This window comes from Myzus persicae, unplaced genomic scaffold, assembly GCF_001856785.1.
Source record: "Myzus persicae strain clone G006 unplaced genomic scaffold, MPER_G0061.0, whole genome shotgun sequence".
Lineage (NCBI taxonomy): Eukaryota > Metazoa > Arthropoda > Insecta > Hemiptera > Aphididae > Myzus > Myzus persicae.
The window spans coordinates 148-22182 of record NW_019100480.1 but is presented as its reverse complement, the minus strand read 5'-3'; the positions used below and the strand labels follow the sequence as shown (position 1 = coordinate 22182).

Below are 22035 nucleotides of genomic sequence, written 5' to 3'. Positions count from 1 at the left end.
TTGGACGACAATAGTGTGGAAAGTGTTCCTGAGCATTGGATTGAAAATGACCAATGTGCCTGGCCCAAAAACAGTCACAACATACATAAATTAAGAATCAACTGTGTCAAAACAAATCAATTTGAGTTTAACTTTTATCGTGTAAGAGTTCTTTCAAACAACATTATTAAGTATTTTGTATAATTAATAAGTACTAATAAAAAGAAATATCACTTTATTTACAATACCTATATAAATCCTATTTGTAAGCAGTAGACAGAAACTGTGAATCTGTGTAGTTTACCTATATTCTATACAGTTCTTAATTTAATGTTTAATGATATCTATGACTCGTTTACAGAAACATTAATAGAAGCAGAAGAAAAAGTTCTTACAGCTCAGTACACATCAGACATATCTGATTATGGTTCTTCAAAAAAACGCAAAAGCAACGATGGTACAGTTGAGACAATAAGTTTAACTCCTGAAACTCGTATGTTATTTTTGTGTTTAAATATGTTTTTATTCTGTGTTATTAATTTTGATTTAAAAATAATAAATAAATAAACTAATTTAAGTATTAAATTTTAATAGTTCCTTCTTTTATAAGTATTAAAAAGTCCAAAATTAGTCCTGGTTATAATGCAAACACAAAATTCAAGACAAAAATCAATAATAAGAAAGCGATGTCAAAGGTACAACCCTGCAGGATTCAACCATCATTGCCAGATTCGGATGACAATATGTCCTGTAAGCATTTTACTATATTGTTATACCTATAACTAAATCTATAGTATATACATACTTATAATACTATACCTATTAATAACAGTATTTTGTATATCACTTATTGTTTATTTTATTTTTTGTTTATAGTAAGTAATTCAGTTGACTACGACTCTGACAAGGATAATGAATACATTCCAGAGATTAAAAATAAAACAAAATTATCTTATGTTGACATTGATGAAGAAATAGTAACAATTGACAGTTTGAATACACCAGAGGTTAATAATAAGTCAATTAAAAATAATGAATCACATATGGTTGAAAATGGTATTGGAAAAGGTGTGTATAGCTGATTACATGTAATGATTTTTTTTCTGTATAGTTGTATACATACATTTTTTTTTTTAAATTTTAATGAATTAACAAAAATAATTATGATTAAGTGACTTGATAAAAAATGAAACTGTATATTTAACATTATATTTTTCAGTTGTACAAAAAACTATTCTCAACTACTTGGCATACTTGAAAGTTGAAATCACTAAAATATCCGACACTCAACAGGAAATTATTCAATTGATCAACAATTCAAACTCTATAACTACTACTTATAATTCATGGGCAGGGGAAATAGACTATTTTATGACTGCTTGGCCAGTATCAAACCACAAAGAACTGAATGATTTTGAAATACAACTACAAGCTAATGAACAAGATTTTAAAAACAAAGTTGTAAGTAAATTTATATCATACTAAAGGTTAATTCTATCCATAACTCATTCCAAAAACTATTTTCTTTTTTTCTTTTTCTTTTTTATTTTTTAAAAAAATATATAACTATTATTATACTTTCAATATATATTTTTTAATTTTTTAATAAAAACATGCATTTTTTAATTCTTTAATTCTTCTAAAGATGGTATCATACAAACGTAGAACATAGCAAAATATGCACTTCCGCGGGACAACTTTTCTCCCTCAGTATTCATAATAGAACTATCAGAATTTCACAAAGCATGATGGGCAAGAACTTTATCTATGTCATAGCGTCGTTATTTTTTTAATAACATAAATATAATTACATTTATTTTTTATTTGTTCATTTGATTTCTTAATATTATTGGTTTGTGCCATCAAAAAAAATAACGACGCTATGATAGATAAAGGTCTTACCTATGCGTTGTGAAATTCTGATAATTTTATTATAAATACTGGGGGAGAAAAGCTGTTCCTCGCAAGTGCATATTTGCTATGTTCTGCGTTTGTAAGACGGAGACAACGCATGTGACATCCTCTTAATGCTTTATTCTAATAATAAATATGAAGATTCTAATACTTTTTTTAGTATAAATCAAATTTTGTTCATAAGTTAATATTTTCTAAATTATAGAGTATTTTACCCGGTAAAATTTTTACTAAAAATGTAAATACAATTGTATGCATATGTTAACTTTATGTTTTAATGTAATAATGTAGAAACTTGAGTTGCTCAGAACCGGAGGAAAATCTGCTAAACATATGATCCAAAAAATAATGAAAAAAGTGTTTTCTGACTTTGTATTAAAAGATTTCACATATTTTGGATTGAGAAATAAATATAATTTTTCTACATTATTGATCAAAAAAGTTATTTTTGGTAATAATACTATTGAAATTATTAATTCTAAATAATAATATTATAATAATTTATTTTAGATGCTATAGAGCAATCAAAATTCAAAATCATAAAAGATGATGAAATAATATCAATCATTGGAAAATGGTTAACAACAGCTAAAGCCAGAATTGAAAATAAAAAACAAGCAAAAGATGCCAGTAACTCCTTACAAACAGAAGAAATACTATTATTATGTTCATGATTTTCCTAACAGTTAGAATATTATAAATCCAAATCACACTTATTACTTCTTATTTATTGTAATAATTATTTTTAACTTCTTGTTCCCTATTTATGATTCTTGTTTAAAAACAAGTTAATAATGTTAATGTATATATATATATATATTATATATATGTACTAATTGAGTTTATGTTTTTATAATACATACATTAAATTTATAATTAAAAAATATATATATTATTAGGTACCATATTAAAATAAAATTAAAAGAAATATTTATTAAACATAAATAAATTGATGTTAGATAAATATTTGAACATTATTCTAATTATAAATTATATTTTACAAATATGATATTCACAAAATAAAAAGAATTTAATATTTCTTTGATATTACCATTTAATTATTGAAAATATATCTTGTTTAGAATATTATTGAAATATTTCAAAATAGATATCTTGATAAATATATCATTTGGATATTTTATGTTATTTATGTGACAAATTTTACAATTATTTTAGAATGAGTGTGAAGTCATTTGATGAACTGGCTGCAAGATTAATCGACAAAATTAAAAAGAATGATACTTATGTGAGAAAAGTTATACCATCTTGAAATTCTTGTTGTGACTGTGAGGTGAGTGAATTTGAAACACATATTGTCCTTTATTTTATTTTAGATTCTGAGTAATGAGTGTATATTAATTAATATTTAACTAGGTACTATGTTTTAACGTTTATCCTACACAATGGGTCAATGTAACAATTGTACACTATACTCATATTTAATATATATAAAATAATATTTGAAAATACAAATTATTATTTCTTAAAGGATATTGTATTCAAAAAATTATTCAAAAAAAATAAACGTAATAATATACTGTTTTTAATAAGAATATATTCATTAAAACTGTTATTGCAACTTCAGCTTCGTTAACACTTGATGATGATGTAAGTGGAGGTGACACACTGTATTGCGATGCATTGTTGGAGTCGACGTCCTGTGAAGGTGGAGAACGCACATGGTTTTCGGTTTTCGGTTGTCATATGTTTAGTCGAACATGATTTACACATTCGAGTTCCAGATGACTGTCGAATATTTCGTAGCTTTTGATTTGAATATGCCGGAATGGAAGCAGTATTATGAGTACTTAAAATCTGCAACGGGTTTTCTGTGGTATTCGAAGTTTGTGGTGGAATAAGTTGATTGGTACTGGCAGGTTTGAAGGAAGTACTAAGCTGCGATGAAGGGTAATACGATTCATGTAATTGAAGATGGTTTTGGTGAGGAGGTGGAAATGTTTGATTATTGGTTGTTGCAATCCCAGTTGGTAATTGGCTTGATTGAATTGAAGTTAGTGTGCTTTTTGGCGGTGGCTGATGTGGATATATTATATTATGTGTGCCGGGATGAGGAGGATATCCCATATAATTAAAATTGAGTGGATTTGCTGTTGGGATTGGCCTTTGCCGTGCCTTTTGGATCCTCTTTATGATAGACAAGACTTCCATTCTAAAGTCTATTACTTCCTCTTCTGTGAAACCATTTAATATCGGGACAAGGCTTTCAAAAAATGACTGATTTGGATTAGCTTGTATTTCTTTAGTTGTAGGAGAAGGGTATAGGCGCGTTCATAAAAGCTAATAGACTTGATTCCAAGTCATGTTTGCGCAGGCGCTTATGGCTGACACTGTTATAAGGAGTTGAATTATTCTGAAGCCATTCTAATTCTGTTTCTGTGGTTAATTCCTCACTATCTTCATCATTCATAAGCTGTTCGGAATTCAGACTAGATTCAGTTCCAGGAACGAGGCATGTTTGTCGTAGAAATGATAACTGCCTTGCATATAAATATTGTCGCCCTTTGTTAAAACCTAATCCAGACTTAGGTTTTTTTAAAGTTTTTAAATATGTATCTTTAATATTTCTCCATTTCTTTACAGATGTCTAATGCATTGTCTAGAATAAAATGATAAATAAAAATTAACTTGAAAATGTATAGGAAATAAAAATGAATTCATTAAATATTTTATTTAGAATTAATACACTATTGATTTTCAATTTATATATTTTGTTAATAAATAACCCAAAAAGTATAAATTATAGTAAGTATTAATTTATAAATATATACTTAGGAAGTGGCTGTGACCAAAAAGACCTACATTTTACATACAGATTGGAACATTCAACCATTGGATACATTATTAGAAGAGTTTGCACAGCTATTTAGGAAACTTTAAAAGAAGAATGTTTCCTCGAACTGGCACAAAAACATTGGAAAAAACTAGCTGATTGTTTTTATCAGAGAACCCAATTTCTGAATTGTATAGGCGCGATTGGCGGGAAACACGTCAGAATAATCAAACCGAAATTGAGTGGATCGCTGTTTCACAATTATAACAATTATTATTCGATTGTGTTACTAGCTATTGCTGACGCGGACTGCAAATTTGTATATTTTGACGTTGGTTCTTTCGGAAAAGACGCCGACAGCACTATATTTAAAAGAACTGAATTTTTTAAAAAACTAGAAAATAATGAAATGAATATTCCGACTAGTCAACCTCTTCCAAGAACTGAAAATCTAAGCCTTCCTTATATTTTTGACGAAGCGTTTTCCATTTCTCAACACATTATGCGGCCCTACAGTGGAAAAATATTGTCAGAAGAAAAAAGAATTTTTAATTATAGATTGTCCCGTGCTCGCCGAAATGTAGAAAGTACATTTGGTATACTTTCAAACAAATGGAAAATTTTCCATAGACCCATTAACGGAAGTTTAGATTTAGCTAAACTTACTATAAACATGTTGCAGTATATATAACTATGTGGGGACTATAGATGGATTTCACATTGAAGACGCCATGAGTGTAGAGTTTGCACATAATGAGGGAATCAGAACAGCAACTACTAGACCTACTCTGCAATCAACGAATATTCGCAACTTGTTTACTAATTATTTTGTATATGATGTTGGTAGCGTCTTTTAGAAGAGAGAGTATATTTAATAATTTAATTACACATGATAAAAAAAATTCAAAATTAGATTAAAGGTGCCTTTACACGTAGAATCTTTCCTTCACTCCTGGAACGTACGGGTTTGAGCGAGGACTTGACTGCGCGCAATCCTCTCTAGTCAAATTGCTGTAAAATTCTTTCCCGCGCGCTTTCCTTCTTTCCATTCGTTCTTCGTTCAAAAACGTTTGTCTAAAGTGTATTCCCGACGTTTTGAAAGCGTGAAAGCGTGGCGCGTGGAGTGTTCGAAATTCCATTAGTTTTGGAGTCACGTGGAAGTTTTTTAAAGAGTAAAAAGCTAAATATTTTTTTTTTAATGATGAAAATTCGAGAAAACAATCGTATTCGTACTATTGCGTTTGTTGGATTGTTTTCAATAATGGATCAAAATGGATCAAAATTGAAACGAGTTCTCCAGGACCGGATTAAGAGTTTACCCGGCCTGGAGCCTAGTATTCCAAAGGGCCCTTAGTCCCTACAATATTTATTACCAATAACTGAATTTTATTTATTTAAAAAAATGATACAAGGTAATTGATTGCACAGAAATATCTTTGAAATTTTTTATTATTTGTCAATTTTCATTAAGTACATGCTATTATACAATATTATTAATTAAATGACAAAATATAAAAACATACAAATTAAAGTATATTATTTTATATTTTAAAACTAACTTTACTATCTTATTTTCTCTTCTTTTTTTGAAACTCTACAATAATTTCGTCGGTATTTATTTCTTTTAGGAAAGATCTCTCTATGGTCATTAATGCTAAAGCATTCAAGCGTGGATTTTTCATGGTAGACCTCAATTCGTTCTTCACTCTTTTTAAATTTGAAAAGGCTCTTTCTGCACTACAGTTGGCAACTGGAAGACATAAATACAATCTGTATGCTACTTCCACATTAGGAAAAACTGAATTGAGTTTATTTTCATGTATAATATGAAGACATTTTAGTGCTGATGGCATTTTATATTTTCCTTCTTCGTCCTGTTCATCTACCAATTTAGAAAAATGTATCATTTCTTTAGGAAAAATTTCACAATCAAGGTCATCCGGATATATTTTACCGAGATGTTTTGCCATGTCCGCGATTTCCTTCTCAGTCATTGATTTAAAATAAGTAAGAAAGCCAAACTTTTTATTTAAATCGGTATTGTTGCGCCGTCCCGCACCTACTTTTATCTTTCGCGGTTTGCGGCAACGACTAGCGGGATGCTGTGGAGGGGAAGAGGTTACCCACAGTAATTGAAAATATAAATCTTACAGTACGGAAACACTTGTATTAATTACAACAATCATAATATGACAAATAAATAATAAATAGCGGGCGCCCAAAAGTTATCAACTTAAAACTATAAATGTAATGTAAATACAAAAAAACGGTATATGCCGCCATACAAATGTAAGAGCTGGGAAACAATAATTTCTTTTATACAGCCCTCTGCCCACGTGGGGACTAAAACAGATGATAGCCCTGACTTAGCGACCGTTGGCTTGGCGATGCTCCTGGTAGACGACCAATGGGGTCTCTTGCTGGAACTGCGACGGCGGACAATATTTTTGGGCTTGTCGATAGACGGTGACACATCGTAATTCGTATATCGGCGCGAGTAGCACGTGATTCGGTACCGGGCACGAGGAGCGGCGAACACGAACACCAATGTGCTTAAGTGAAACGGTAATTAACAACCACTCGCGATCACGCGGAGTGTAAAAACGAAAGCGTAAAAATGATGTATCGCTCAGTGTCTGACGTCGAACACGACGGAACCAACGGACAAACAGGTGTGTTCACACACGACTTTAACTTAACCCAAACGTACCGGGCGCATATAACGACAACGAAACGCGAAACTTAAACTTGGCCTTAAATACGAAATGTGGTCGCTGATCACAGCTGGGCCTACCACCACGTGATCACACAGAGGTCTCGGGACACGCACGACGCGGAGAACGAAAGCGCATACGTCGCGCTGCGTTCAACCGCTGGACAAAGACAAAGACGCCGGCAGCCAGCGAGCAGCTACAGCATGCAAGCTCGGGCTGGACACGACAGAGGGGGGATAGGCCGCCTCGAGAACAGTCTATGCTGTCAAAGACTCAATTGTGGGTGCCTATGACAGTTGGCGGTAAGTTCAAACTGCGTCCGTGCTCGAACAGGTATATTGTTCAATTCTTTTTACCAGGCATATATCTAATTTATCCATTATCATTATAAATGTTTCTACTCTAAACTTGTCCTGTCCAGATAAATTTGTCTCTTTTTCAATTCAAATCATTTCATCTGGAGTTAACTTACGAATAACTTTTCTTTTTTTTTCATTATTATACTGTTTAGAAACGAATTTAGAAAGAGATAATGCCATTTTTTCTATATCATCAAAATTGTTTCTTATTGAACCAACATACTCCCGTAAAGATTTTAAAAGCTTAACAGCGACTGATAAATCAAGTGATTTCTCTTGTAATTTAACGCTAGTTTAATCAAATCTTTCTAAAACTCTGTTCCATAGTACTGTCATGAAAGCAATATCAAGTGATGTCATTTTTTTGATAATATTTTGTGCTTCGTTTCGTGTATCTTTATTTACTTCCATATTTTCACTTAAATATTTTAAGCGACTTAATATAGTATCATAATTTTCACAAAGTACTTTTGTAGAATGTGCTCTAGCTGACCATCGTGTTTCACTTAGACTCTTCAAAGCTACAGTTCTCCCATCAATACTTTTTAAATCGCCACAAACTGTTTCCCAGCGATATGTAGAAGCTGAACAATTTTCAAGTGCATTGTTTCCAACTAAATTTAAGGAATGTGCAGTACATGGAATAAAATCCATATACTTGTTAGATTTCTTCAAATGCGCTTGTACTCCTTCAAACTTCCCAGACATATTTGAAGCGTTGTCATAAGATTGACCCCTTGCATCCAAAATATTCAAATCAAATTCTTCAAGTTTTTTCAAAATGGCTTGAGCAATATTTTTTCCAGAATGACCAACGGCAGGTTCAAAGCATATGAACCGTTCATGCACTTCTACAGAATCATTTATCTTGACGTATCTTAAAATAATAGCTACTTGATCAATATGAGAAGTGTCTCAAGATGAGTCAACTACTATGGAAAAATAGTTAGCACTTTTTACTTCTTTAGTTATCATCTTTAAAAGCTTATTTCAAATTATTAAAACACATTCTTCATAGATCGTTGAAGATAAGTAAGATTTTTTACCTCCACCTTTATTTGATTTTTCATTTAAGTGTTTAGCTATAAATGGGTCAAATTTCGATAAGTACTCAAGAGTAGCTAAAAAATTTCCATTTTGTTGATTACCGACATTTTCATTATCACCTCTTAATGCGAGACCTCTTTCACAAAGATATCTTAACATTTCAATTACTCTACGTAAAACTTCTCTTTAAAAATTAAACACCTATATTTAAATGGGTAATTTCAAACGAAGTAAAATGACCAGCGTCCGCAAGCTAAAATTAAACAGTGGATTTCCAATAGCCATATTCACACGAAGCGGTTCGTCCACCAACGGCCGCGAATTTATGGTGGTTTTTTCATTCATAACAGCATTCATAATCCGCCTCGTGTGTAAGCAAACAGGGAATGCGGACGCGGACGTGATAGCGGTCGAAATCCGCGTCCGCGCTCGGTGAATCCGCCTCGTGTGTAAGTTAAGTTTGGAAGCGGTCGCGGACACTGATGCGGATAGGAACCGCGAATGCGCTCTGCTAAACCGCAAAGTGTGTAGCCAGCTTATCGGTCAATTTAATTATAAATAGAACGACTCGCAATTACGATGACGCAGCAGTGCCGCACGCATAGGCGTATCTAGGGGGGCTTGGGGGCTTAGCCCCCAGAGCGAATATTAGCCCCCCAGAATTATTTGTATTATTTTTGCTTATTTTATAAAATTAAGATAGTTAAATATAAATTATTGTGCTTATTATATTGAACTTGTGACGAATGATAATACTAAAATGATCACTCTTGTAATTATTTATCGGCGATAATACTTAACATTACGGACTAAGATATAATGGACTGGAATCGATAAGGTGAGCGGGGTAGGGAGTAGAACTCGCAAATGCCTGGCGTTTTCATAGTGGTATGGAACCTTAACTGTTACTAGTGCGAATAGCAGTTTAATTTTAAACTATTGATTATCTACCATGGATCCATTGAGGCAAATTTAAAAATACTAAAAATAAATGGAATACAAATAATAATAACATAAAATTGTAAATAAACACATTTGAATGTTAAGTTAAACTATGGAAACAACTTGTTTATCTTATGAATTAAAAAATGAAAGTAAAAAAGTGTTCGGTTGAATGGTGTGTAAAGTGTAAGTACAAAACGCACACCAAACATTTCTTTTTTCGCTCCACCAAAAGCACTATATTTGCAATGGAAAGAAGCTATAAGCAATGCAAATTGTAATGAAACATTGGTGAAATTTGCATGTGCTGATCATTTTTTACACAAAGATATAATTTCTAATTATTCAGGTCCACAGTTCAGGGCTGCAGTTTGTATTTAATTAAATGCTTAATTTATTTATATAGGGTAACAATTATATCTTAGATTTACTCTTTGTTTAAAACCAATGTACCTACAGGATGTTGGATGTAGGATAAAATTCGGCCTGAAAAAAGGAACTATTCCAACTATTTTTAATTTGAAAAACAAAACTATAAGAGGAGGTAAGAGATTATTGTAAGATCACAATCATGCCAAATTGTATGACCAAAGATCATGCCGTAAGGAATTATTTGAAGAAAATATAAGTACAGCATATTATAAAATATAGATACCTATAATTTTAAGTTACAGATTATTAGATTAAAAAAAATAATCTAATAATTTGCATATACTTTTGTATTAATATATTAAATACTTGTGTACAAATTACTATGTATATCACTGATTTTTAATTATTATGATCATAATTTAAAAGGAACCTAAATCAATAATTCAACCACAAAATGTGTTACTAAATGAATTTGACTTGGATGGAGAGCCGCCCAATAAATGCATAAAATTATCTAAAGTAATATCTTTATTACTAACTTGGTTTTAATAAGATATTTAAATCATAATTTAAATTAATTTCAAAAAATATCGATATTAATTATTAGGTGGACAATGATGAATTATTGTCATTTGAAGCTCTTTTAATGAATTTTAAAAGAGTTAACTTACCTGAAGGATGGACTACATATTCAAGTAATAGGGAAATAGTATTTTATAAATCAAATTTTATTGATGGTCAATTAAAAATTGAAAAGCAATTAGTATTTAAAAATACTTTGGAAATTTGTTTTTACGTGTACCGATTATCTGTTGATATTGATCAACAGAGCGCTAAATTTGAATTTCCAGTAAATTTAAGAGATATATCAAGGTTTATTAATATAATTGACTACAAATAAATTTGTAGAGGTGGTCCAAACTTAATGAATTTTCCTGGTAGGTACCCAACGGATTTCATCTATCACACAATTGAAAATAATAAAATATATCTCATTCTGTTTGATTATATACCATTAAGGGATTTCTGTACGAACTGCAGTATTGGAAAACAATACACTATGAAGTCATATAAAATGTCCAATTATAATGGATAATATAAAAAAAAGATGTCAATCCTGTGATTCTTTGATTTGGTATTTCCACAAACGTAAATCAAGATTATCTAGAATGGAGATTCAGAAACCTTATATCAGAGGAACACTTACACCAAGAAAGCGTAGAGCTTTTAAAATAATTTTGAAGGATAGAAAAATATTGAAAAAACCCAATATTAGGTAACAGTTTAATATTTTAAATTATAAATGTTATGTTTACATAGGTACATTAATTAAGTATATTAGGTAAATGAATTAAATTATACTAAACACATTAAAAAGTGTAGGTACAGACTACAAATAGTTAAAGAAATTATTGCAACTAAGTTATTACTAATTAGGTAATTTATTCTATAATATATATCTAAATTTTAAATGTATGCTCAGACTGAGAACTATCATTGGCAAATTAAACTTTGATTTGGAAAAAGTGCAATAGAAAACCAAAATTTTATCTGATGCATCAATAAATGAGATAATGATTTCAAAAAATCTAAGTGCTCCTCAATCAGTTTTAATTAAAGAAATACTTAAAACTAGTAAAAATCCAAATAAAAAAAATAGACGATACTCTGAAGATTAGATTCTTTTATGTATTTTGTTAAAAACCCGGTAGGTTCAGAATATAATGATATATAAATTATATATAATATAATTTCTGAAATAAAATTATCCTAAAATAAATTAACCTTTTCTATAGCTCATCATCAACTTATGTATTTCTAAGAGAACAAGACATCTTACCTTTACCTTGTCCTCGCACAATAAGAAAGTATTTGTCACTAGTCAAAACAAAATGTGGTTTCGATGAATAATTTTTCAAAATATTAAAAAAAAAATTATAATGCTAAGAGAAGAGCAAAGGCGTGGTTTATTAGTATTTGATGAGATATTTCTACGTGAAAGCTTAAGTGTAGATTCTCAAAATTTAACGTATACCGGTTTGAAAGATTTTGGTGGTAAAGTGCCTACAACAGGGTTAAAAGCCAACCATGGATTGGTATTTTTATTTCAAAGTTTTGCTGCTAATTTCACCCAGCCTATTGCTGTGTTTGCATCAAAGCCATATGTTTATTAGAAAACGCTGACGCAAAAGTAGATGGTATTGTATCTGATGCTGATGCAAGTAACAGAAAACTATGGACTCAACTGGGAATTAGTGGAAGTAAAGATAAAATGAATAACAAATTTGACCATCCTTTAGATAACAAGAGACATATTTTTATGTTTTCTGATGGACCACACCTTATTAAAAATGTTAGAAATAGACTACATAACAAAAAAAGTTTACGGGCAAGTACCTATTTAATAATTAAAAGTAGTTAATATTTATAAGTAAAAATTATTGAATCGAACTATAAATTTATGAACTTGTTTTATTATTTATTGATGTGGAGGATGGAAGTGGATAAACAATATTATAATACATATGTTTTTGTACTGTTTTACATTTATTAGACAAAATCATCAGTTTATTAAATACGATTAAAAAACATCTTAGATACTGTGTCTGAAAAGAGCGATTGACCATACCACACGCATACCTCAGTCATAACCTTAAAGTTAGTATGATCGGTGGATGACAGTCGTCCGAAAAATGATAATAGTGGTTGTTCTCTGGTATAACAGCGGTTACACTGTGACCAACTTGTGGTGGTGTTGCACAGCAAGTCGAGGGATATTTTCAAATGAATAATAATATGATGTTTTTATAGTATTATAGAATCGTTTATAAATATCTTATAGATCTCTTGAAGGACGAAGAATTGTCGACATGCAACATTTATTTAAACAAATTCAAAATAGTCGGCATGATCGTTTCGGTTGTTCTTTTTTAGATATGGAATTTATAAGTGAAATTAGAAGAGGATACAGTTCAATATTTAAATATAATTGTAAAATTTGTGGTACAATATTAAATAAATCATCATGTATTATAATACAAGTAAATAATAACATTAAGATTAAATTTTACAATAAATTATCTACCTCCCTTAAGCACATGCTTGTGATGGAGGTAGAGAGTTACATTATATAATAATAATAATAATATACACAAATATATGTGGAGTTGAGTTGTCTACCAGAGAGCGGGTCGGTTCCTGATACAGCTAAGGTGGTGGGTGGGAGCTAAGCGTCAGTGTTGTTTTGACGTGCGAGTGTTCCGTTTGTCGTTAGTTGATTATATTATGTATTTTTGTATTTTGTCATTTGTACATCAATAAAAAGGTAATCCGTTACTAGTGTGCTGTTGATTATTTAAGTGTACATTTTTGGTGCCCAATCCCACATTTTTGGGGGCCTGTCCGGGATACGCTCCGATTTTTATACTTTAATAATCGCATGGTTGTGTTTTTGTACGTGATTCGAGTTTGAACCTAACCTCACATTTTTATCAAGTTTGGTTACGCAGATTATACCGCGGGTATTTTGTTGATATCATAGTGTGATAATTGATAATAGTGTTTACTAAATTGTTGTGATAATGCCGCGACCGCGAAAGAATGTGCGAGCGAGTCAAAGGCTTGAAGAAAGTGTTGGCGATCGTGTTGATGATCGTTTTCCGAATGGGCGTAGTGTTAGCGTTACATTCGCAGATGTACAGGACTCATTACGTTCATTCACCGGGGACGATAGTGGAAGTATTGTGAAATGGGTAGAGGATTTTGAAGATTTGGCAGATTTGTGTTCTTGGTCCGAACTACATAAGTTTTTATATGGCAAGCGACTGCTTCAGGGCACGGCCCTTGATTTTGTGCGAGGCGAAAGTGGTTTACGATCGTGGTCCGAGTTACGCGACAGGTTGCTAAATTAATTCCGTTGTCGGCTCAGTACGGCCGATGTTCATCGACAGTTAACGTCTCGTCGGAAATGTGCCGGTGAAACACTGTTACAATACTTATATAAAATGCGGGAAATAGCAGCGCACGGCGATATTGAAGACGAATCGGTCATCGACTATGTGATTTGTGGTGTCCCCGACACTTCGGCGGACAAAAATGTATTATATGGTGTGGCAACGTTGGGTGAGTTCAAGAAAAAAATTGAATTATACGAGCGGATTAGGAGCCGATCTCAAGCGGGAAATGTACCTCGGGTGACTGCTGATGGTAAACCAAAGCTGACAATCGCGGCAGGAGGCTCATCGGGGGAGGGAGTAACTAGGTGTTTCAATTGTGGTGATCGTGGACACCAGTCTCGAGAGTGTCCTGATGTTAACAAGGGACCAAAATGTTTCTCATGTCGCGCTTTTGGACATAAATCGTTCGAGTGTCCAAGTAAGAGTGACGCAGTGCCGAACGTGTATCAGGTCGACTATTGCAGTAACAACGATCGTATAGTGAAACCAGTGGTGATTTCTGGCTGCAAAGCATTGGCTCTGATTGATACGGGATGTGATATTAACATTTGTCGGCACTCGATTGGGTTGAAATTAGTGAATGCCACCAGCAAGAGGTGTGAACTACGACTAAGAGGACCAGCAGGCGCAAACTTTTTTACAGAACAGATATTGGACGCGGAGCTGCACATTGATGGTCGAACATACCCCATCACCGTGTATACCGTGAGTGACGACAGTATAGGACATGATGTGATCATAGGTCGACCGTTGTTCCAGACCAGTGCCGAGCTAAGGGTGGGACCGAAAGCTGTGGAGGTTGTTGATGCTCGTGAGGTGCGACAGATGATGGCCATTGATGTTGGAGTGCCGAACTGGACGTAGGCGAAAGAGAGTTCTTGCCAATGATTAAAAAAATAGTCAGTAACTATGTGCCTGAAAGTCGGGTAACGGTACCTATGAAGACAGTTATTATTTTAAGCGACGAAGTTCCTGTGTATCAGTGGCCCAGGCGGTTAGCGCCGCGTGAAAAAGTTGCTGTGGATCGACAGGTGGAAGAGTGGCTGAGTGAAGGTATTATTCGACACAGCTGTTCTGATTATGCCAGCCCAGTGGTCCTGGTAGCCAAAAAAGATGGGACATTACGATTGTGCATCGATTATCGGGCTCTTAATAAAAAAATCGTACGTGACCGTTATCCACTGCCGCTCATCGACGAGCAGGTTGATCAGTTGCGCGATGCTGTTATATTTTCGACGTTAGATTTACGTAATGGATTTTTTCACGTACCGATGGACGAGAACAGTATAAAATACACATCGTTTGTGACGCCCAGTGGACAATATGAGTTTCTGCGTACGCCGTTTGGACTGTGCATATCACCGCCAGTTTTCCAACGGTATGTAAACTTTGTATTCCGCGACATGATCAAAGCCGGTTACCTGTTAGCATATATGGATGACCTTGTTGTGGTGGCGGCTAACGTTGATGAAGGCATTGCACGCCTGGAAGCTGTGATGGGGATCGCCGCTGAATATGGTCTTGACATTAAGTGGTCGAAGTGTCAATTTCTTAAGCGCGCTATTGATTACCTCGGTTACCGTATTCAGTATAACGCTGTCAGTCCCTCCGAGGTTAATATTTTAGCTGTGCGTCACTTCCCTATACCTAAGACTGTCAAAGCGGTGCAAAGCTTTTTAGGGCTCACCGGTTATTTCAGACGGTTCATACCCGGTTACGCCCATGTGGCACGACCGCTGAGTGATCTGTTGAGACAAGATGTGGTATTCCAAATTGGTGTTGAACAGGAAGCAGCCTTTGTAGAGCTGAAACGCCGTCTTACAGAAGCCCCTGTGTTGCGAATCTACAGTCCTGAAGCTGAGGCAACTGAGTTACACACCGATGCTAGTCAATGGGGATTTGGGGCGGTGCTACTGCAGAAGGATAGCAATGATGGTAAGTTGCATCCAGTGTGCTACATGAGTAGAAAAACCACTTAGGCACAGCGTAACTACCATAGTTATGAACTAGAGGTACTGGCGATCGTGGAAGCGTTGAAAAAGTTTAGAGTGTACTTATTGGGTCTACATTTCAAAATCGTAACAGATTGCGCTGCGTTTACGAAAACCTTAGAAAAAAAAGATTTAGCAACCAGAGTGGCCAGGTGGGCATTACTGGTCTCAGAGTACGATTATACCATAGAACATAGGTCCGGTTCAAAGATGCCCCATGTGGATTCTTTGAGTCGTTACCCAGTGTGCATGACCATCCAGAGAAGTGAGTTCCTGTTACGGTTGGTAGCCGCACAACAAGGTGACCCTGACATTCGGACTATCATGAATGCACCAGTGGCTGGGAAACATGTAATTAAAGGTGGCATACTACACGAAGTATGTGATGGTAATGACTTGCCAGTAATTCCCAAGAACATGCAGACTGAGGTGATTAGGAATGCCCTTAACATCGGCCATTTTGGAGTCACAAAAACCGAATTGTTAGTACTGCGTGAATATTCGATTGATGGGTTAAAGGAGAAAATTGAGTCGTTAATTAAAAACTGCGTTCCATGTATCTTAATGAATAGAAAGCAAGGCAGGCAGGAAGGTTTTCTCTACCCTATTGATAAGGGAGACGCACCGCTGATGACCTGGCACATTGACTTTTTGGGACCAATGGAAGCGACATCAAAAGGATATAAGCATATATTTGCTGTAATAGATGGGTTCTCAAAATTTTGTTGGCTGTTCCCTACAAAGAGTACTACAGCGTCGGAAGTAATTGATCGTTTGGCACTGTTGGAGGTGACGTTTGGTAACCCTGAACGTATTGTGTCTGATCGTGGTACAGCGTTCACATCGCATAGTTTCGAACAATATTGCAAAGACCGAAATATTAGGCATATATTAATTACCACTGGCATGCCCCGTGGAAACGGACAGGTTGAACGACTCAATGCCATCATTATTAATGTGTTGGCCAAGATGTGTATTGACCAACCAGGAAAATGGTATCGACAAGTGGGAAAAGTGCAGATGGCAATTAACGGCTCAGTGCAGAGGTCTATAGGCATGACTCCATTCAAGCTGACTTTTGGTGTGGAAATGCGTCATGCTGATTTTTTGCCACTGAACGAAGCTATAGAGAAAGAATACATAAACTGGTATGAAAGTCAACGAGAAGAGGACCTTCAGCGGGCCAAAGACCAAATTGCTAAGGCTCAAGAGGAGCAACGCAAGACCTTCAACAAGCGTAGGAAGGAATCTGTGCCATATCGTCTAGGTGATTTGGTAGCAATCCGTAGAACACAGTTCCTGCCGATGTCTAAGCTCGCAAGAAAATATCTGGGACCCTATCGTATTGTCAGCCGAAAGGGCCCAAACCGTTTTGAAGTATGGAAAGTAGGCGACGGTGAAGGACCAAACAAGACATCCACTGGGACTGACTTCATGAAGCCATGGTGTCCTACAATCAATCCTGCGGAAGAAGATGCAGCCGAGGCGGATGCTGTTCAGTCTGGGGAAGATGTGGAGTTGAGTTGTCTACCAGAGAGCGGGTCGGTTCCTGATACAGCTAAGGTGGTGGGTGGGAGCTAAGCGTCAGTGTTGTTTTGACGTGCGAGTGTTCCGTTTGTCGTTAGTTGATTATATTATGTATTTTTGTATTTTGTCATTTGTACATCAATAAAAAGGTAATCCGTTACTAGTGTGCTGTTGATTATTTAAGTGTACATTTTTGGTGCCCAATCCCACATATATATAGGTATACTGCTATAAAATGTTTAAATAAAATCTAGGAATGATACATTTAGAACAAGAAAAAGTAAGTGAAATAAATTTAAAAAAAAAAAAGTTTCATTTTAATCTTTGTACACTTAATAAAGAAAATAACCATAAGTTAATTTGCTCTTTTATACTTGCAATTTTAAGATTCCCAGTTGTAGAGTAAATTAGTTTTTTTAAATGTAGTGGCATTGAATTAAAATATTTCGGACCTAAATAATTAATAAATTTTTGGTAAGTTATACTCACATCAAAAGCTCTTACTTCTCTTTTTTTCCCTATATTATCTATATCTACAAATGTTTCATAATGTTGTATTATATATAGAATAGTTACCTTCTTATACACACTCTCGAATGGTAACACTCTAAACAGTTTAAAATTATCTCCTGTAGATCCTACTAAATTATTTTTGCATAAACAGATCCTAAAAATCTTTCTTTGTAATATTTTTAAAGGTCTAACCGCACACTCATTCAGACCTCCCCAGACCAATAAACCATATTGGAATATTGATTGGAATAAAGATAAATAAATTATACGCATAGTTTGCACAGGTAAATAGTTCCGTAGTTTGGAAAAACTAAAAGTTAAAGTACGCATACACATTATAATATTATTGGTGAGTAATTTCCATTTCATGTGTTTGTCAAAAGTTATACCCAAATACTTGATACTAGAGACCTTATATATTGTTTGACATAAAGTTGTATTACAACTATCTTAAATTCATTCTCACAGAAACAGATTTTTAATTCATCATAATAGTTCTCATCCTTATTAATTGAAAAGTTTATATAATTTGTTTTTTGATAATTTATTGAAAGTTTCCTATGATTGAGATACTTAATTAATTTTTTTAATTCTTTTGTTGCTATTGAGCGAACTTCATCCCATGAATCACCCGAAAACAGTAGACAAGTATCAACAGCATAAGTCACAATTTGTCCATTAATTTTTAAATCACATATCGCGTTGATGTATAATATGAACAGTATAGGGCCTAAGACGCTACCTTGAGTTACACCACATTGAATATTCATTTCATCACCTTTACTGTCATTGATTTGAACTAATTGTTTTCTGTTTTCTAAATAATTCTTAAACCATTTAAGACTGTTATTCTTTAGACCAAAACTTGGTAAAATGCTGCAAAGCTTATTATGATTTACTGCAGGGCTTGAAACCGCTCCCGATAATTTTGGTTACCGGTTCCGGGAGGACCCGGAAAATTTTTTGGTACCGGTTACCGGTTTTCGGGGTTTTTAGAATTAGCGGTAATCGATTCCAGGTTACCAAAATAACTTCTATAAATTGGGTTACCGGTTATCTGTTTGGAAGCGGTTTTAAATCATCAAAATTACCGGTTACCACTTTGAAACCGGTTTTTCATTTTTTTTTTTTTTTAATAATTGATTTTCTTTAAACATAACAAACCACCTTTGAAACTATTTATGCAACAGTTGTTGTGGTTCCACAGTAGGGGTAAGAAGAGGCATAAAAGATAAAAGTATAAAAAAAAAAAGAAAATATTACATGATTACATAAGTAGTACCTATACTTATAAATCTTAATTTATATCTTTTTTCTTTAAGATACATAAAAAAGTAAGAACTTAAAAATATAAAATAAATGATAACAAATTGATAAACATGAAAAAATTAAAATACAAAACATTTTATCATAATCAAAGTTCAAGATAGTGTGGCTTACACTCAGTAATACTGAATATTTATGGCGAGTGGTGATTGGCATACCTCCACAATTGTGACAACTTGGTTCATAGATAAGAATACTAGGTTATGACTTGGTTAATAAAATTTACTATTATCTGTATTATGTTTAAAATATTTTACTGTATCAAATACTTTCGCTAAATCTAAAAATATTGCCATTGTTTTTTTATTACTGACAAGTGCATTATAAATGAAATTACCGGCACTGTACAAAGCATTTTCAGTGCTCAAACCAGGTCTAAAACCAAACTGGTTTTTAGACAACAATTTATTTTTTTCTAAGTAAACTACCAATCTCAACTTTATTACTTTTTCTAGTATTTTTGCTAAATTGTTTATCATAGAAATCGGCCTATAATTATTTATATTAGTAGCATCTCTGTGTTTGAATGGTGGTTAAATAAATACTATTTTAAGTTTGTCTGGAAAAGTACATTTGGAAATACTTAAGTTATATATATATATTAATGGTTCAATAATATTCACAGCTATAGACTTTATTGTTTTAAATAAAATGTTATTCATAATAATAAAAAAAAAAACTAATAAACTAAAAAAGTTGAAAACTGAAAATGTCTGTAAAAAGCTCAAAACGAATCAAAATATTTTCAATATTTTATGGTGTTTAGAAAATGAGAATATAAACGTTGTATGAAAATTGCATGCACCTAAAATTTTGAATTACAACAAAATAAGAAAATCAGTAAGTACATGAGAAATCGAGTGAATATCCAATGTTGTAAAAATAAGATCTTAGAGGTTCAAACGCTCATAAAAATTTATTTTGATTTTTTTTTTAACAATTTTTTTTATTAAGGTAGACAAACTCATGAAAAATCTTGTATTAGATTTTAAAAAGAAATTTTTATGAATTTTTAACTCAAAATAATTTGCAATTTTTCGTTATTTGTACGTATTTTGTCAATATTTAAACTTTAAATGCTTATAAAAAAAAATTGTGTTCACTGCTTTTTTTACCCAACTAATAATATTTTATTGATATTTATTCAAAAAAAACCTAAAACAATTGGAAATTTAAAATGTCCATGAACAGCTCAAAATAAGTCAAAATATTTTGAAAAAGTTATGGTGTATAGAAAATGCTAACTTAAACATTTAGTCAACATTTCATGTACCTAAATTGTCATTTCTTTTAGAGTTACATTAAAAATCATAATCGATTTTGTCTAAAATCGATATTGTGTAAAAATTCCGGTTTTTTCCTTAATTTTTCATTTGTTTTTCACGAAACTTAAGAAAACCATGGATTTTTACTTTTTACCACTCAAAGTACCAATTAGATTCACTCTCCTATCAGGATAGGTATTGTAGAAGAAAATCTAAGCATTTTTATTGTATATAAAGGTGGCAATATATAATACATAATTATATGCCGTGTGCAATATTTTTAACTTGAAAAGTAAAAACGTTTGTAGAGCGATTATGGTTATGGCATAGAAAAATAATTAAAACATAGGTGCATACTAATTATTGTCTTTCGAAAAAATAATATTAAATATTAATGTTGTGAAATGTGAATGGTATTTGACAATTATATAATATATAATATAACAATACATAATATTAGGTTCATAAATATTTAATATCGTACCCCCAACTCAATAGATCTCTTAACCTTTTTGTTATGTCTACCCATTTGTACAATTAAACCTATAATCAATGATATTGTGGTAATGCATTCGCAAATATTGGAAAGTATAAAATAAATTCATAATAGGTATGTCTATATTGTTATTTTTACAAACTAAATGTAAATTGTAAGTTAATGTACGTAAAATATTGTTAACTCGAATATTTAGATATTTGGGTTACTGTTATAAATTAGATATTATTATTTACTGTATTGGTGTACGGTACATATTTTTTAATGAGTTAGTATCCAAAAATGAAATAGATACAGGCCACGTAACTGCGTAAGTACGCGTGAATATTAAACATTTTACGGCGGCAATGCGGCATAATAATATAACGTGTTTTATATTCACGCAACCCGCCGCAGACAAAGGTTGAGTAAATGATAAACGTCGCTCCCGAATGAGCACAATCGTAGGCCTGCCGTCGACTGTGAGTAGTGGGCGCGGCTTAAACGTTGCGTGCTTGCGCATTGCGAAAACATCTAACAGCGCATTCTCTTGGTCATTGCACGGTTTCGTTTGCCCGTGTGAAGTCCTCTTAAAATCCAGTAGTAAGGATGTGACAGTTCGATCGTGGTCCGATCCAAAAAATTGTTTAATCGAACTGCCCCCCTGGCCGACCGCCGCTTTTGAGCAAGGTCGTCAACCACGAGCCGAGACCTTGATAGACCGGATTTGATTGTTCATTATAATAAATGCATACACCAGGAAGAATTAATAACGAGGGTAATACCATTGATTATAGAATAAACAGATAAGCCATGCTGTACAAAAAATAGGGGACCATTCTGCGCTGGCGACCACTATGTAGC

General features: G+C 33.1%; 2 protein-coding genes and 1 pseudogene across 2 annotated transcripts; 2 read left to right on the top strand and 1 right to left on the bottom strand.

Annotated features, from left to right (window-relative positions):
* The first annotated feature begins 309 nt into the window (after positions 1-309).
* LOC111026957 lies at positions 310-2567 on the top strand. The gene is made up of 6 exons (XM_022305154.1): positions 310-472; positions 574-729; positions 856-1047; positions 1199-1440; positions 2185-2344; positions 2404-2567. The coding sequence occupies exons 1-6, from the start codon at positions 310-312 to the stop codon at positions 2565-2567; spliced, it is 1077 nt and encodes a 358-aa protein (XP_022160846.1).
* Positions 2568-8051: 5484 nt separating this feature from the next.
* Positions 8052-8963, bottom strand: LOC111026947 (zinc finger MYM-type protein 1-like). The gene is made up of 2 exons (XM_022305144.1): positions 8804-8963; positions 8052-8608 (listed from the first exon to the last, which is right to left on the bottom strand). The coding sequence occupies exons 1-2, from the start codon at positions 8961-8963 to the stop codon at positions 8052-8054; spliced, it is 717 nt and encodes a 238-aa protein (XP_022160836.1).
* Positions 8964-11206: 2243 nt separating this feature from the next.
* LOC111026936 lies at positions 11207-12059 on the top strand (annotated as a pseudogene).
* Positions 12060-22035: the final 9976 nt, after the last annotated feature.

Bases quoted from the DNA above. Each gene is read 5' to 3' on its own strand.
- LOC111026957 (XM_022305154.1), top strand. From the start codon at position 310: ATGTTTAATGATATCTATGACTCGTTTACAGAAACATTAATAGAAGCA. The intron at 730-855 runs GTAAGCATTTTA...TTTTGTTTATAG, and splicing joins TTCGGATGACAATATGTCCT to TAAGTAATTCAGTTGACTAC. The intron at 2,345-2,403 runs GTAATAATACTA...AATTTATTTTAG, and splicing joins GATCAAAAAAGTTATTTTTG to ATGCTATAGAGCAATCAAAA.
- LOC111026947 (XM_022305144.1), bottom strand. From the start codon at position 8,963: ATGTTAAGATATCTTTGTGAAAGAGGTCTCGCATTAAGAGGTGATAAT. The intron at 8,609-8,803 runs GTAAAAAATCTT...ATGATTCTGTAG, and splicing joins AAAATCAAATAAAGGTGGAG to AAGTGCATGAACGGTTCATA.